Source organism: Oxyura jamaicensis, chromosome 9 (assembly GCF_011077185.1).
Source record: "Oxyura jamaicensis isolate SHBP4307 breed ruddy duck chromosome 9, BPBGC_Ojam_1.0, whole genome shotgun sequence".
Lineage (NCBI taxonomy): Eukaryota > Metazoa > Chordata > Aves > Anseriformes > Anatidae > Oxyura > Oxyura jamaicensis.
In genome coordinates, this window is record NC_048901.1 from 12,262,751 (window position 1) to 12,279,232 (window position 16,482).

Sequence of the window (16,482 nt, forward strand, 5' to 3'; positions counted from 1 at the left end):
TCCTGCGCCCCCCCGGCTGCCCGGGGGCGGCCCGCGGGCGGGGGGCGGCGGGCGGGCGGCGGCAGCCCCGGGGCGGGGGGGAAGCGCCGCCGCTCTCGGCCCCTCTGGCAGCCTCCTCGGGCTCGTCGATGGCCGAGTAGTTGTGGATGGTGAGCGGCACGGAGAGGTCCGACTTGTCCAGCTGGCTCCAGAAGCGCGCCAGGCAGCACACCCGGCTGATGCAGGGCCAGGCCATGGCCGCGGCGCCCGCAGCCGGCTCCGGTCCTCATCAGCGGCTCCTCCTCCTCCTCCTCCTCCCCCCGCCGCCCCTTCCCCGGTCCGGGGCTCGGGGTCGGCCCCAGCCGTGCTGCGAGGGGCGGCGTTCGCGTAGGGACCCGGCGAGAACGACGAGCTCTGCGGTGCGAGTCCCCGACTGAGCGGCTTGGCTTCGGAGCCCGAAACCCCAGCACCTCTTGGATGCGCTACTGCATACACGATCCACAGATATTACTGCTTGCTGAGGACTGGAGCTTGCAGGTTTTCTTTGCGCGTTTGGGGTCTCAAACCAAACGGTCCTGGTGCAAATCACCGACGCTGACAAAATTATGCTGGGGATAAATCTGGCTTTTGAAATTGGACATCTTATGTAATAAGTGGCTGCGGGCCATGATGCTCCTCCACAATAACCCATTCAGTGTGTTATGGAAGAATCTGAATCTTGTGTCAGGTCGCTGAACTACGAAATACGAGGCTGTAAAAGTGAAGCACAAGCAGACTCCACCTATTAGAAAACCATCTATTTAAAAGCTAATGGGTACCTCCTTTTAGAAAGTAATCTAGTTACAGACGGTTATCTGGTAAGACTGAAAAACAAAGTAATTGTGCAGTGAAACTCAGAAGGCTGAGAGATCTGCTCTCGTCCAGCTAAGCCATCTAAGCAGTGGCACATTAGCATCTTAAACTTCAGGTGAGGTTGGGACCTGATTCCAGTAGAAAGGACAGACAAACCTGGCTGTGGGCTATGACCAGACCTCTCTTTGAGTGTCTGGCCTCTCTGGGAAACAGCTATAGAAAGATGGATAGACATCCCTTACAGATAATCGTGTTGTCCAAAACATACGATTAGACACTTGCTGGTGCTACTAGCTGTTTCAATTACTTGTTTTTATGTGCGTCAGGGTAAGGAGCCTCAGAAATTTGAGATAAAATTTTGGTCCCATGGAGAAATCCTGCCTAAATATGTGGGATATCAGATGCTCAGTTTCACTTGTTGCCCCCAAACTCCAGACAGTACCCTAGTTTTAGGAGTATGTGGGGAGCCACTTAATTTCCTGGTGCCTTTTTTTTTTTTTTCTCCTAGAAGTGTTCTGCTCTATGTTGTAATTTTACCCAAATACAATTTATTTTAAAAGTTTAGACACTTTATCCTGGTCAAGAAAAATGTTTTTACAGTCTAGGTGAAAATAGAACATCCATTTGATTATGTTATTACTGACAAAGTACAAATGGTGCTTTGATCCTTGTTCTTAGGCCTGACTGAGCAAAGTACATCAAGGAATAAATGGGATGTCTCCGCTGCCGCTGTGCCTACCACTTCCTAGTACTGCTCTGGCACTGTGCGTCTCAGAGCCCACCTACGGTATTGGGGAGGGCTTTGAGTAGCTGCTCACACCAGCGTGTAGGATGAGGTTGGTGCAAGGGGGTATCTCGGACAGGGAAACCAGGAGGAGCTGGATGAGATTAAAAAGTAGACTGCATTTAGAAGAGATTTATCATGATTAAAGGGGGGGAGGGGGGAGATACTGCAACAGTAAGACCAAGACAAGCCTGTAAATCATAAAGCAAAACAGCTTTTACTGCCAGGGATGGGGACTGAAAGCTCAGTCAGGCTGTTCTAATACTAAAATAAAACTTCAGGAGAGCTGATTAGTACTCTGGAGCAAAATATTCCTTAAACATGGCAAGGCCAGGCTAGACTTTCTTAAAAAGGTTGAAAAGGTGAACAATTCTCCTTATTCATGTTTAACCATAACTTTATACTTACAACTGTTTTTCCCCCCCCCAACACAAACACTAGCTGATGTCTCTGCCAAGCATCTGTATAATTACCGCATTGTATCTTTAGTCACAATAATAGGCTCTTTGAAAGAGGGGAAAGCAGCCTTTCCGTGCAGTGTGTGCTTTTTTTCATTATTTGTGGGTTTGTTGGTGATGGTGGTGCTCTTGCATTCTCGTAACTTCTTTGCCATTCAAAGATGTGACTGACTACTGAGATACTGGTACATATTGATGGTAGGGTTTGGAAGAAGGGCACTTGTTTGCCAGAAAGGTATCTGCTGCAGTAAGCTGTTCTAACTCCAGGCCATTCCTCATCTGCCTGAACTGAGTACTGACTTTCTATTGCAGTCTGAAACTTGTTTTGGTCCAGAGAAGACCGTTTAACTTCAGTACAGTGCTGCGTGAATGTTGAGGTACAAGATGACAAAGAACTTGGTGCTTGGCCACATGAATGCTTTTGTACCACCTTGCTCGTGGAACTTCTACAAGTATTTAACATTTGTGTGGAAAATTCAGATATTGACTAACCTCTAGAAAGGTGAATGCTGCTAACCCTAAGCTTAAGGTAAACTAAACTTTGGCATGAAACCCCCTAACCACAGCTGCTGCCTGAAACAAACAGTGTCTTCTGAACCTCTCTGGCTGTTCCAAGATGCTTTTTTTTTTTCTCAGGAGCAGTGAGCCCCTGCAACTCTGAGAATCTAGCAGAAGTGCAGGCACTGCCTCTGACGGATCAGCATGAAATATCTCGGTACTCATCTGCAACCTTCCAGCGAACTGAAAGGGTACAGCAATGCCATGCTGCTCTCGCAGGTCTAACTGACCACGGAGTAGGATTCCAGTCTGTGCCAGTGATACAGGAATGTGACTTTCAAACTTTGAGGCAGGCATTGACCAATATGGTAAAGAACTTAACTGTGATCTTGGCTTACTCTTCTAGGCAGGTCATGTCCTTCAGGATCGTGCATCTCCTGCACTGTTACTCCTTGCTGCATTCAGTCAGGGTCTTTAAATCCCATTCCTCAAAGTAGTGCTGAAGAGACTAAAAGTTGTAGAGTAGAGAAGATGAAGGGGGAAATAAAGTGGTCAAAGACACCATGTGAGTTTTAAGTATGAGCAAAACCAGCATGGGAAACACTGAGCTACAGCTTTTGAGCTGCTTTTGGCCTGAAGCATTCCCTCCTGTGTCATAAGCCTGTTTAATGGCCATCTGCTGCTGCTGTCCTCCCTGCTGCTGCAGGCAGTGACTCCTGCTGGAAGAAGTGCATCCTGCTGCACAGCTGGCTGCCCTCCGCTGTGTGCAGTACTGCACTGGGCCTGAAGCCCTAGGAACTGGCATGCTTAGCCCTGAAGTATCGGAGAAAAGGAGGGTGAAAATGATAAGAAAGGTGAAGCTGGAAAGCTTCTGGCATTGAGCAAAAGGTACAGTAGGTACTTTTATTTTAAGCATTTAAGTAAAAAGATACTTAAATGAACAAATCATCGATGTGTCTCATTTTCCAAGGGAGGAAAAAAATGCTTTAAGTTTTGGTAAGTAAAATGACAGACTGAGCACTAGTCTATGACAGTATGTGAGTTCAAAGCAAGTTTGTACTCAATCACTTAAAACAGCTGGTACTGTTTAGCACTGCTGTTTACACATGCAGAAAATGTAATTTCTGTAATGTACTATGCTTAAATTTTTTATTTTTAAAAAAGGTCTATTTGTTTGCACTCAAAGATGCAGCATGATCCTCAGCAGGTCAGCCTATCTGGAATGACTAATCTAACCTACAGCATGCAGTTAAGGGTTTGTTTCCCCTAGTTTGTACCTGGGCAGACTCCTCAGCCTCTTACAAGGGACATGCACAGAGTAGTAGCAGACCCAAGATTCAACTTGTGTTTTTATTTGTATAATTAGGAACACTGGCCACGGTACTGTGATCAATCTTACTTTAGCAGTTGCTTCTGGTTACGATATTGCTGATCTCAGACTCTTCCATTTTTGTTGAAGCTGCTTATTTCTTTTTTAACAGCAGATTCTGAATCAAATGTTATTGTTCTGAAATTCTTACAAAAAAAACTTAACGAAATCTACAAAAGAGCACAACTTAAAAGATTAATGCAGTAGAAGAGAGAGAAAGCAGTACAACTTAAGGTAAAATGTCTAAAACCCCAGTGTAGGAAATTCTTTCTCTCACATAATTATGAAAGAGATAAACAGATATCTTGTTAGTAAAGTATAACAAGATACGACAGTATCTTGGAAGCACAGAGACATTAAGACATTGAATAAGGTGATGAATAAAGCTGGACCATTAACCAGGATGTAGGCTATGTCTACCTGTACAAACCTGACAGTATTGCTTCATGTATTTCAAGTTTAGATCAGAAGAGACCATTGTCTTAACTAACCCAATCTTTTCAACAATAGAGACCACTGAACTTCATCATAGTAGCATTATGCTGAGCCCAATTAGGCTATGTCTAAAACTAGAAAAGCACCCAGTGTTGTTTGGTGGACACTAGGGGGTATGGATCCCACAGTATTTCAGATAGGTACCTTCCTAAGTATTAACCAGCTACGCTAAACTTACAGTTTGTTGATAACTTTATTGGAAAGCTTTGTGCATCTTTAAAAAAAAATGTAACACAGGCTGCTACTGCAGGGAAATAGGATAAAAACCTTTATCGTTCCACCTTTGTCAGAGTTCATTTTCTATTGATATGCCTTTTTGTAACTGTAGTTTATGTTAGTCCTCTAAGGAGCTGAGGTTTCTAATGTGGAGTAGCAAGAAAAAACAACCTTCAAAACCAATTCAATCCCATGTCTTCAAGTAATATACCACTTCAGCACAAGAAACCTCTAGGATTAGGATTAATTAGATCTTCCACCTCCTTTTCCCGTGTTCTTTGTCCTCAGTTCATGCCAAGCTTTCACCAGAGGTTCTCTGTTTTTCCATATGAGCTCGTGACCATAAGTCACATACCACCTGAAAAATAAAGTACTAGTTAAATTTAACTGCAACTTTTCTCAGCATTTGAGGAATAGACTGATCACTAAAGGCAGCTAGATGCTTGTAATAGTAGACAAGATTAAACTGAGGCACAAGTAACATTCTTGGAAAGTAGTGATGTTAGCTAAGCCACTTGTTCTCTTGACTCCCTCCATTTAACTTTTATGTTCTTGCTTGTCTCAGTCCTGAGAATTAAAGGCATGAACACCTTCCAATTTCATGCTCTCATGAATTCTATTTAAAGAGATACAAAACCTACTTCCATTTAACCTGTTAAAACAGTACAGTTGCTTGTGCTAATCCTTACTAACACCACCAGATAAAAAGTATTTTTCTTGTATGTAAACACAAGAGAAACTCCCCCATAAACAGCCACACTCCTTTAAAGTGAATTTTCTGCTATAAACAACTCAATGAAGAATTGATCTATTGAAGTGTTCTGAATCAATTTATACTGATTTTCATACAGTTTTGTATAAGTGATTAAGCAAGGGAGGTTATGGAGGACAGGAGAGAGAGAAGTGGAAGGGGAAGCAATCACATAAAAATACGTTGAAGGTTCTAACACGAGCCTTCAGTAAGTACTTTTGTATGAGACACTAGCTTAGCTAGAACTGTCAGGCCATTCCAGGAGGTCATATAGTGGCTTTCTGAAATGGACAGTTGTTTGCAGAGGCCCTCTTTAAGGATGAAGTGGCCAAAATGATCTCTGAGTAGAACATACAGGCACACATATATGAAAGAAAAAGTTACTTTTAAAACATGTCTTTACTGCATCTGCTATCTTATTTTAATAATATACAAGTCTGTATTACGGCAAGCTGATATAGCTGCATCAAGGCAGAAAGTAGCTACAAATTGGAAAGCCTACGCCAACTGCCTCTGTGATGCCAGAGAAAGGGTGGAAAACAGGCTGTGCAAGGTAAAACTTACACTGAAGTAAAGAAACAGCAAACAAAGGCAAACCAGTCTGGAGACCAAAATTAGTACTCTCCAACTTCTAGAATATATCTTCCAGACTAGTCACACTGTGTGAACAAATACTGTTAATCACTGTGCAGTCTGATCTTATGAAAAGATCAAAGGAACAACATTCTGCAAATTTCCAAAGGTTCCTAAGTTCCTTGATAAGGTTGCTGCAGAATAAACTTACTGGGCACACTTCTGCATGGAGCTTTAAATTCATTTATTATCTGTCCTAGTTAAAATTTGGGTAGGCTTTTAACTTATGTTTAAAAATGCTCTTAGCAATAAGTGTGCAAGTTAAGACAACAGTCGGTGTGAAAAGGGGAAAAACTCATTAGGTAATACAGTTCAAACATGAACAATGCAGAACTGTTTGCTAGAAACTAGTTTCTAGTAGTTCTCAATTAGGCTCCACAAAAAGATGAAAGCAGCAACACTGATAAACAACAGTAAAGGCTGTCTGAAGAACTTGGCCTCTGCTCATTCTCATTCAGCTCTTTCCAAACTGGTAATTAGAAACATTCATACACGAGAATTTTGTTAGCTGTTCAACTCAAGAGATGTTTTAATTTGTCCATGCCGTGTTTTGTGATAATGTATTCTGTCTTACGACTCTCTTCAATGTTCTGGGGAGAGAGCAGGACAGAGAAAGACAGTCCAGGTTACAATGACAGGACAATCAAACATTTAACCTGTCATTTCAAGATGACTCAGCTTCTTTCAGTTCTAGGAATTTGTTAACAGTATTTTCCATGCAATTTTATGGCATTGCAAGAATAATGGCTAGATATCTTCAGTGCTATTCAAGACAACTTTCCAAACCCCACAAAATTCAAAGAGAAGACTAAGTCAGGGAAGTGCAGGAAGAAAGCAAATTTGCGAATATTCAGAAAGTGAATAGGAGGAGTTTAAATATAAACCAGACTTACATTCCAAATAGAGCTCCCCCTAGATGTGCAGCATGATCAAAAAATCTCCAGCCTAGAGCAAGCCCTGCAGTGTCAAATGCAATTATGGCTTTTAAAGCCTGGAAAGGAAGAGAACATGAACAGACAGGATCAGCCACAGTATATAATGAGCACTGGTAACAAGGCTTTATACACAGCAAACATTTGGATCAAAAAGCATCTATTAAACTTTTTATCAATGCAAACACTGTAAAAAATATTTTAAAAATGGACAGTCTGTTAGCTGTACTGTGCTGCCAAAATACAGTCATGAGCAACCATAGAATAATGCTGGATAGGAACGTTGTCTTCTCAAACAATTTATTTGTTCAAAGCTTTATTTCTACAACTATATATATTTTAAACTTAGGTCAGTATATTTTCTAAACTTAGGTCAGAAAAAAAGAGAAAACTACCTGGGAAGAAGTACAGTCATAAAAGACACCATAAAATACAAAACTGTAGTATTCTCGTTCACTAATTCTGACATAGCTGAATGACACAACCCTCTACTGGACAGAACAATGTGGGGCAGCATCCCTGTCTTCCCCTCTGACAGCTATTGATCATCACACATTCTTAAGTGACCCATCTGTTAGAAGGAAGAAAATCAGGATGACAGTGAACAATTCCATGGCAAGAACCATGAGCAATAGTTTAACATCCTCAGGAGTCACAAATCACTATAGTTGTAATTATGCAACATTTTACTAAATGCATCATTTCAAGAGACTGACAGAAGTAATGTCAGGATGACGTGTTACTTTAAGTAGAATTTCTTTCCTTGAGCATAGGTGTTAAAATAGAAGCTATGTTGCTATATTGGCTTTTTTCTTTTAAAAGCCCATTACAGTATACCTGAGGTAGGCTACTGGAGTACGTGAAGTTTAGAAATTACTAAGAACTTCTAGCATTTAAAGGCTGTATCAGAAAATATTCTGAGATTTACACCATAATAGCCAATGTTCCTTATTTATTGTTGTAATGAGTGCTTCCTCATGGCAATGCTATCTGTGGCTCTGACAGTATTTTCACCCTGGTTTCTTTTCAGGAAAGATGCAATTGAAGGTGAGCATGCAATAAATAAATAAATAAAACCACAACATATCCACTCAAACAGAAGGGCAAGAAAAACATGAAGGCTATATTCGAGAACGTTGTTGAAATCTGTAAGCTGTATTTACAAAAAATATTAAACCGCATCAGTTGGGATGACAAAGATTAACCACCTTAGGTAACATAGGAAAGCAACTGTTAAGTGGTGGACCACAGGCGATTAACTTATTTAAGCAAATCAAAATATACATGAGAAGCTTTTCTTAAGTGGTATATGTATGAATGCATCTCAAAGCATTTAATGAAAAATGGACTGCTAGTAGCACACATAAAGGGAAGTCTCAGCAGTTTGTTTTTAACCCAAGAATGTTCTTGGAAGTCGTAACAGATGTTCTTCTAGGGCTAGAATGTTATTTCCCTTGAGAAGCAAGATTCTTTTTTCTCAGTCTTGACCAATCTTTCTTCAAAAAGAGAATTTAGATATTAGTCTGTAACAACTATTGCTATACAAAATATTGCCCTTCAGAAAGACTTGTCTTTCTAATGTCTGAACAGTACATAGCTGAACAGTTTGTGTGCACGCAGTCCTCAGACAGAACTCCCAATTTCCTTCACCTCTTAGTATCAGATTTGCAACACACCCATGGAGGATGAAATTTAGGATAATTCTGAATCCACTGCACGCTTGTGTAAGTGACTCTGCCAGGCTGCATTAACTCAGAATCAGTCTCCAGGTCTTCCATGACCTTGTAGTTCTTTTCAAAGTAAATTTAACAGCTTAGAAACACAAACGAAGAGGACATGCCTTAAGATAAGGGATAGGTACACAAAAACGTTTTAAGTGTAGGATTTCTTTTGAAGTTCAAAGGTACTTACACTTCCTGCTGTAAATGTGAACATTGGAAGAAATATGATGGCTAGTTTTGCTTCTGGCATCTTTGTGCATACAGCTGCAAGGACAGTCATTATAGCTCCTGACTGTAAAAACATTAAAAGATATGGAAGTAAACTGAGATATTATGTAAGGGAAAAAATATTTTTCTGAATGTGAGCCTTTTTCCTTTTGGCTTTCATTATTCTTCTAACACAGCCCTGTGATAGGTCATGAAGTATCACAGCAACGTTGAGAACAAAAATAAGGCTTTAAGGTCAATATCTAAAACTACAAGTACTGGGAAAAAACTCATGCTCTTAGCTAGGACAGGAACAAGTCATTTGTCAATGAAACAACAAATCCATGGTTTGTACTGAAGTGACTGCAGGCTTTTGTATCCCATGAAAATTCACAATGGAAAGGCTGTGAATACCATCAACTAATGCAACATGTGTCAATTTCAGTAAGTTCAAGTCAGTAAAACTAATGGAAAGTTGCTCCAGATATAATTTATTCATAAAATAAAGGGAAAATAAGACAGCATTAACAAAACCCTAACTTGGGGACTTCCCATAACATTTTTCATTCCCATTGAAAAATGAGAACCTTTGTTAAAAGCTAACAGTTTAGTAAAAGAAGAAGGCTGTAAAACTTGGCAAATGGCTAGGTTCACTTCAAATTTATAGTAAGCTCAGTGTTTTAAAACATAGTACTAAAAATACTTGTAAAGAACAGATAACCATAACATGTCCTTGACCCTCCTCGTACCTTACATATAGTAAGACTTTGGGCAGCAGTGCTGCTTTCTGCACAGTATTCCCTATAGCTTCCACTAGCATCCCATGCTGATTCTGACTGGTTACGTGATTTTCAAAAGTAGTGTTTTCAGTTAGAGAAAACAATTATACACAATTATGTAATAACAGCTTTGAAATAAGTTGCAGAACTGAACTATCTGCTCAGTGATGAGGTCCTGCTCATTAAGTACTCATTTACAACCCACTACAATATGTGTTAATTCTGGGCTTTCACTGCAAGAGTTGAAATATTTGAAGAATAGACAAGTTCTTGCACAGGAGTAACTGCTAGATTGCTTGGTTTCAATAACCCTTCCTGGTTTCTATCATCCAGAATGTATTCTTTTAAGCAGGTAAAAGACGACAGCAGGCTATGAAAATAACATCAGGTACTATATAGAGTCTCTTATATTCCAAATACTCACAGCTCCAAGGGATGGTTCAAACTTTCCAGTGGCCATTTTAGCAACATAACTGACAAAAGTAGAGACAACACCTAGAAAGGTAAAGTAACAATTAGAAACGATGTCTGCAGTGCAGGCAAGCATCAGAAAGTTAAACAACATCATTGGTACATTCTAAAGAAGCTAATGTGGGGCCTTTTTAAAAAAAAAAACTTGAATGAACTGTAAGCTTTTCATAGGAAATTCCCATGAGTCTGCTCTAAGAGCTACTTTGTTTTGGTGACTGTGGTGGTTTTACCTTGCTGGGCACGTGAACTCCACTACAACTGCTCTCTCACTCCCCCTACTCAGAAGAGGAAGGGAAGAGGAAAAGGAAAAAAAAACAAAAACCTCACAGGTTGAGAGAAGCATAATTTAATTAAAGGAAACATAATTATTATGGGAAAATTAGTATTAATTAAATAACAATACTAAAGGGAAAAGGGGGGAAAACAAGTAAAGGCCGTGTGGAAGTGCAGAGGAAAGAAATTACTCTCTACTTCCCACCAGTGAGTGATGCTTGACCACGTCCTTGAAGCAGGGCCTCAATGCACATAGCCATTGTTCAGGAGGACAGACGTTTTCACAAGAACCCACCTCTCTTCTTCCTTGTTCCACCTTTTATTGCTGAGTGTGACATCACATGGTATGGAATATCCCTTTGGTTGGTTTAGGTCAGCTACCCTGCTGATGTTCCTTCCTCCCCTCTTGCCCACCCCCAGCTTGCTGGCTCTGGGGGATTAGAGGGAGTCCTGATGCTGTGCCAGCACTGCTCAGCAGGAGACAACGCTGGTATGATACCAGTGCTGTTCTAGCGACAGGTGCAGAGCGCCGAACTGCATGGGTTGCTGCAGGGAAAGTTACTCCAGCACAGCCCAACCCAGTACAGTAACTAAGCATGACTGTACACCAGATACTTGTATTTTCATGGTATTTTGAAGCCCAGTACCCTAAAGCCATCAGACTTCCATGTGACAGCAAATAAGCACTACAGTTAGCATAGAGCAGTCTGTGGGGCTGAATAATCACTGTCATCACATGCTTATTAACCACGTACACTGTATTTGCATTAATATATATTTTTGAATGTTGCAAATATATGTATTTCACATTACCAGCAGAAAGATACACTGCAATGAACTGCTCACATCCCAGAAGAGAGACAATGCTGCTGGAAAAACTCCATAGAACATACATATTTGCTGCCATGTGGAAAAGAGAGAAGTGACTAAACGTAGAGAGCAGCATTGGAGAACACAAGGCTCCTACAAGAGAGAAAAAGTTATGAAATAAGTCAGTGTTTAACTTAACTTGAACATGTCATGCAGACTAGAAATTCATTAAGAGATACTATAAGCTAATTGTACTTAGAATCCTCAAATACAAATTATGTAATAAACCCAAAAAAGTAACAAACTTCAAATTCCATGCAATACCTCTTGAAAAATGTAACATACACCCCATAAACATGTAAGCTGTATGAACAGCTACTTTAGAAAGCTTAAATTACCTACTAGGAAAAGTTTCACATAAAACTTTAATCTAAAAACACTTGTTCTGTGCTTTGGAAAGAAAGATTTGGATAAATGTACACGGCAAAAGTTTTTATTATATTAATAGGAAAAACTATATAATATGATTTTACTAGGGAGACTGTTTCAGAAAGGAAAACTTTCTTCTCAAAAGAAAAACTAGTTCTTTGTGCAACAGCAGCCTTGAAAATGTAAAAAAAAAAGTCAATTAGCAGGTTTAAAGGTCAACTTCATTTAAGCAGGAGAGTTTGGGATGACTGCTAGCTTTAGCTTTGGAGTGTGGGAATTGGCTGAGTTTGCATTTCAGCAGAAACTACTTTCCTCATGCACATTTGTCTCATTCTTTTAATTATTTTCTCTATTGTGGAAATGAAAGCTAATTGTTCTGCTATTATATACTAGTAACTTACTTTAGTAACTTACTTCCCTAAGTTAACCTCTTCAAAATATTTCACACACAGTGAAAGCCAAGTTTGTTTGTTTGGCAGGAGGGGGGAACACAAGGCCACCCGAAGTTTGAAACAAGGTGCCTGTACATAGCATACAGACTGATGTTTTCTGAAGACTGGGATGATTAGTGTTCTGTCCAGGAAAGCAGCTGGGGTTGATATCGCTAACAGAAGTGCCGCTTCATCTTTAGGAAGGCAGAAACTGCATCCCACTGAATGCAGCAAGAGGCCAGGCAGCAGGCAACAGTTCTGATAGTTTACAGTATTTAGAGAAGTACAGGTGGTGGTTTCTTTTTTGACTTAAAAGAAACAATCAGACAAACAAAAAATCTACATTACCTCTAACTTTTTCTCCATTCAAAGTGTTTCCTATCTGGACAAAATGACGTGTTTGGGCATGACTGAGCTTACTTGCAGCTCCATCACCCACAATCAAAGCACCATCCCAAGCTTTTGCGGTACGATCAAAGGCTCTATTATACACCAACAAAGAAAAGTCACCCAAATTACTGTTGACTTACTGGAGGATGGATCTGAGGTGAAATACGTAAACATAATCCGTCGCATACCAGGTAGCCTCCATAAACAGAATACGAAGACATTTGCAGCTATAATACCTAGTAAGAGGGAAAAGTATAAACAAATTTTGAATGTAACATGCCAAAATACTTACTGTAAACAGGCATTCAGATGTACGCTTGCAAAAAATCATACTGTAAACTTTATGGAGTTTAGAAAAAGTAAAAAGAAATACAGGAATTCAGCTTATATAATGGAAATCTTAGAAAACTTAGAAGAACCGGCTAAAAGAGGTCCATTGCTTGCCTCTAGCTGCTTATTCCCAAATGCCACCAACCAGCTGCACAGATGCATTTAACTGCACATGGAGGGGAGAAGGCTAGGGGAACCATACAAACATGCAGTATATATCCTTCCATTTTACAGACAGCTTTGGTTTTGAAGGGATTCTAATGACACCAGTTAGATATGAAGCGTAAAAAGTTGACTTGGCATTGCTAAAGCATAGTCATCCCTGTGAGATAGCAAACACGGCTTTTTACTTCAGATGTTTGCTGTGGTCTTATTTTAGTTTAAAAGAGAATGTACATGATTAGAAATACAGCAATGCAAATTTGTTTCTTGTTTATAGTGCCTCCTCTATTATTATAGAAACAGTTAGCCATTTACAACATTTTACAATAGCTAAAAACATTTAAGGGGAAAATAATTGTGCTTCCTTTACAGAGTAGTAAGTATCACATAATGATTCTCTATTTGAAGTTCGTAACAAAATGTAAGAATGGTGAGAAACCGCAACATATAAGTCCTAGAACCAAAACTTTTATACATCTCTTGACGCTCTATCTTGCTCCATTATGTTAGAGGAAATATTTTCCTTGCATGCTGCACCAAGATGTCACAGAACCGTCAACCGTTTCAGTACAGGAAGCCCAATCTTGTGATGGCAGTCAAGGGCAAGCATCCCAATGGCTCAGGATATACCAGCTAGAATTTAGATAGTTTATTAGATCAACTAAATGTTGAGAGATGCTCTAGAGACTAGAGATTAAGAGTCTTCACCGTCCAGACCCAATACAACACTTATCTGTATCGTGACCTGACTGCATGTTGAAAAGTAATTCAAGTCATTGTACAATGTAAAAAACAAATGACAAAACATAATGTTATATTCCTCCCTGTGGTGGTGAACACAGCCATACTATTTAACAGAGTATGCAACTCTAGCCAACCTTTGTTGGGTGAAAAGGTCACACAATTTAGGGACACCTCACAACTACCTAATCTTTCAAGACAGTGCTTACAGAATTGCATGAAAAAAGCACATAACTAGCTCATGTTACTTCTAAAAGTATTTTCTGTTTTTCCACAGTTCCTGAAAAAAACATTCCAGTTCTGGATTCTAGCTAATCCTCTGTAATCTCACACAGATGCAGAGGAATTTTTGATGCATATAAAGATATATTCTGAGAAGTGTAATAGAAACCATGTATGTGCAGGTATAAGTTTACACATGCTTGGTGCCTAACAACCTAAATGTGGTATGAAAGCCATCTGTTTTAACATACTGTACCTGTTTGCCATATTTCTCTTCCTGTGAATGTCTAATACTTGTAAGCTAACACAAACCTGTCACAGTCCGCTGACCCTCAGTCAGGTTATTCCACCAGCTGTTAACCTGAAACAGAATTGGTATTCATCAGTGCCATTGCAGGGTATTTGTAAATTCAGAAATAGTCACAGAAAGGTCTACCTTTTTAAGAAAAGCATTTGTTTGAAATCTGTCAAGGAAATCAGCTTCAAACTTGTTATTTTTCTTAGGGATTTAGCTTTTTAAGTCAGCATTTCCTTACTCAAGAGTAGTTATCTACCTTCCTTCTCATTTAATATCCAAGAGTAGATCAAGAATTTCTTCAAAAAGAATTGGGTTATATCATTTTGCAGAACTGCATGGGTTACCTCTGCTTGTACTGAAGAAGGATATAGCCCATAATGCTGTCTTTGGTAACATGCTAAAGTAAGCATCGACCTTGCCTCGACTAAGCCTCACCCTAATGCTATCTAACATCACACCACCCACCTTTCAGAGATTCCACTTTTGTGCCAGGGTCACTTTTGCAGAGGTGGCTCACAAGATGTGGAATCCATTCCCCCTTGCGTCCAGCTCACCCAAGTTTAAAACCCCTGAAAAAGTTTATTTTGAGTGCAGTCAGCCCACACGCAAACTCCATCCCCCGCTTCCACTTTTCAAGCTTTCTGAATTATTTTGGACAAATATTTTCTTGCTAGCTCCATGACCTTCCAATCATATCAATGGGGGCAATGTCAAAAACTGAGCTATAGGCTGGAGGCAGGAAGAAATAATGCTCTATGAAACTACCTGTGTGCGATCTGGTATCTGTGTAACAGCTTCACTGCATTTTTTGTTTAATGCTCTGGCACAGGACAGATATCCGTATCTCCTATCAATTTCTCCAGTACAAAGACACTAAACTAAGATCATTTTTCTGTAACACAGTGATAGAATGCCCTCAGAGTCTATTGGGAGATCCTGAATCTAAAAACAGAACTTACCTACTGAAGACGGGTTGGGAATTTAAGCCTATTAACAACAGGGTGGTTTTATTTCTGGATAGCTATTCAGCAAATCTTCCCCTTCGGGTTTTGAAGGAAAACAAAAGTACAAAACCAAAATTATTTGACATATAATTCAGGGGCAGTCATAATCTCACCTGCACTTCATATAAACTGAGCAGGAAAGCGTGCCCATTTGGAAAAAAGTACCACAGCGCACACAATTGGTGTTACAAAACCAGCTCCTCTGTGTGCCATCCAGGACACCGTGCTTCTCCAGCAGCACGCTCAGCCCCACCTCCCTTGAAAAAGCAGACCAGAACAAGTAATCAAGCCTGGTCTACCACATGCCACAGCAGTAACCTTGAAACACATGCATTTTTTTTTGGTTTTAAATACGCTTAACTGAAAACTGAATGACTGGTATCTGTCAGGATGCCAACTAACTGTACGACAAGTCTTGCAGTAGTTATGTTGTTCTTATTGCCCAAATTTCAAAGCAAAGTAGTTGGATGGAAATGTCAACTTTCTTTACAAAAGCCCCTCAAACCCTGATGGTCTGTAAAGGCTGAAAACCTGAATGCATTTCTGAAGCCAGAAGATTAAACAACAACAAAAAAAATACGCTTAATGTTCAGAATTTAAGCCAGTTCTACCATCTCTGGGAGCTCAATTTTGGTTTTGAGAATGCTTAAAAATGTCAGTTTGAATTTTTTGATAGCGAAAAAGCAAAAGGTATATCCTTTATAGATATTTATTGACTATTCCTGACTTCTCCTCCCTGCATTTCAGCGTGAACGTGGCATTTGTCTCCTATGTAGGTTGTGCAATGATGCTGTGAATTAGTTTGCTATCGCTGATTCTACCATTTTTTTCCTAAAACGAAGTGTAATTTGCAGAGAACAAAGTAATGTAATTTGCTTAGAACGAGGAGCAGTTTGCTGAGCACCTGTCACCTCTCGGCATTAAAAGCCTGAGCAAAGAGCACAGGAGCCGTGCGGGCACTGCCGGCACACGTACCTGCTTTCTGAAGTCCCCCCTCTTCTGCGGCCGGATTTTGTCCAACCAGTCCGCCCGAGCTTCCTCAAAATACGTCTGGACCCGGGACTTGAGCGCCTCGTACTGCCAGATGGCAGCGGCCCCAAAGGCGGTGCCTGTGAACTGGGCAACGGCGGGATAACCTCAGCCCGGGGCGGCGGCGGCCCGCGGCCGGGCCTCCGCCGGCGAGGCCCGCGGAGGCTCCCTCCCTGCCCGCCGAGCCACTCACCCCCACGGCGAACAGCAGCGGCCTG

The 16,482-nt window shown here is 40.5% G+C and overlaps 2 protein-coding genes across 2 annotated transcripts in view; both read right to left on the reverse strand.

Annotated features, from left to right (window-relative positions):
* Window positions 1-414, reverse strand: part of MAP6D1 (MAP6 domain containing 1) — a 13,086-nt gene extending 12,672 nt beyond the window's left edge. The window contains exons 1-2 of the mRNA XM_035334783.1: window positions 400-414; window positions 8-329 (exon numbers count right to left, since the gene is read on the reverse strand). Of these exons, the coding sequence (XP_035190674.1) occupies window positions 8-235 (228 nt within the window). The 5' untranslated portion in view covers window positions 236-329; window positions 400-414. The remainder of the gene's footprint in view (window positions 1-7; window positions 330-399) is intronic.
* A 3,510-nt stretch (window positions 415-3,924) lies between these two features.
* PARL (presenilin associated rhomboid like) overlaps window positions 3,925-16,482 on the reverse strand; it is a 13,246-nt gene continuing 688 nt past the window's right edge. The window contains exons 3-10 of the mRNA XM_035334784.1: window positions 16,211-16,372; window positions 14,246-14,294; window positions 12,619-12,714; window positions 11,232-11,381; window positions 10,099-10,169; window positions 8,879-8,980; window positions 6,929-7,026; window positions 3,925-5,009 (exon numbers count right to left, since the gene is read on the reverse strand). Of these exons, the coding sequence (XP_035190675.1) occupies window positions 4,895-5,009; window positions 6,929-7,026; window positions 8,879-8,980; window positions 10,099-10,169; window positions 11,232-11,381; window positions 12,619-12,714; window positions 14,246-14,294; window positions 16,211-16,372 (843 nt within the window). The 3' untranslated portion in view covers window positions 3,925-4,894. The remainder of the gene's footprint in view (window positions 5,010-6,928; window positions 7,027-8,878; window positions 8,981-10,098; window positions 10,170-11,231; window positions 11,382-12,618; window positions 12,715-14,245; window positions 14,295-16,210; window positions 16,373-16,482) is intronic.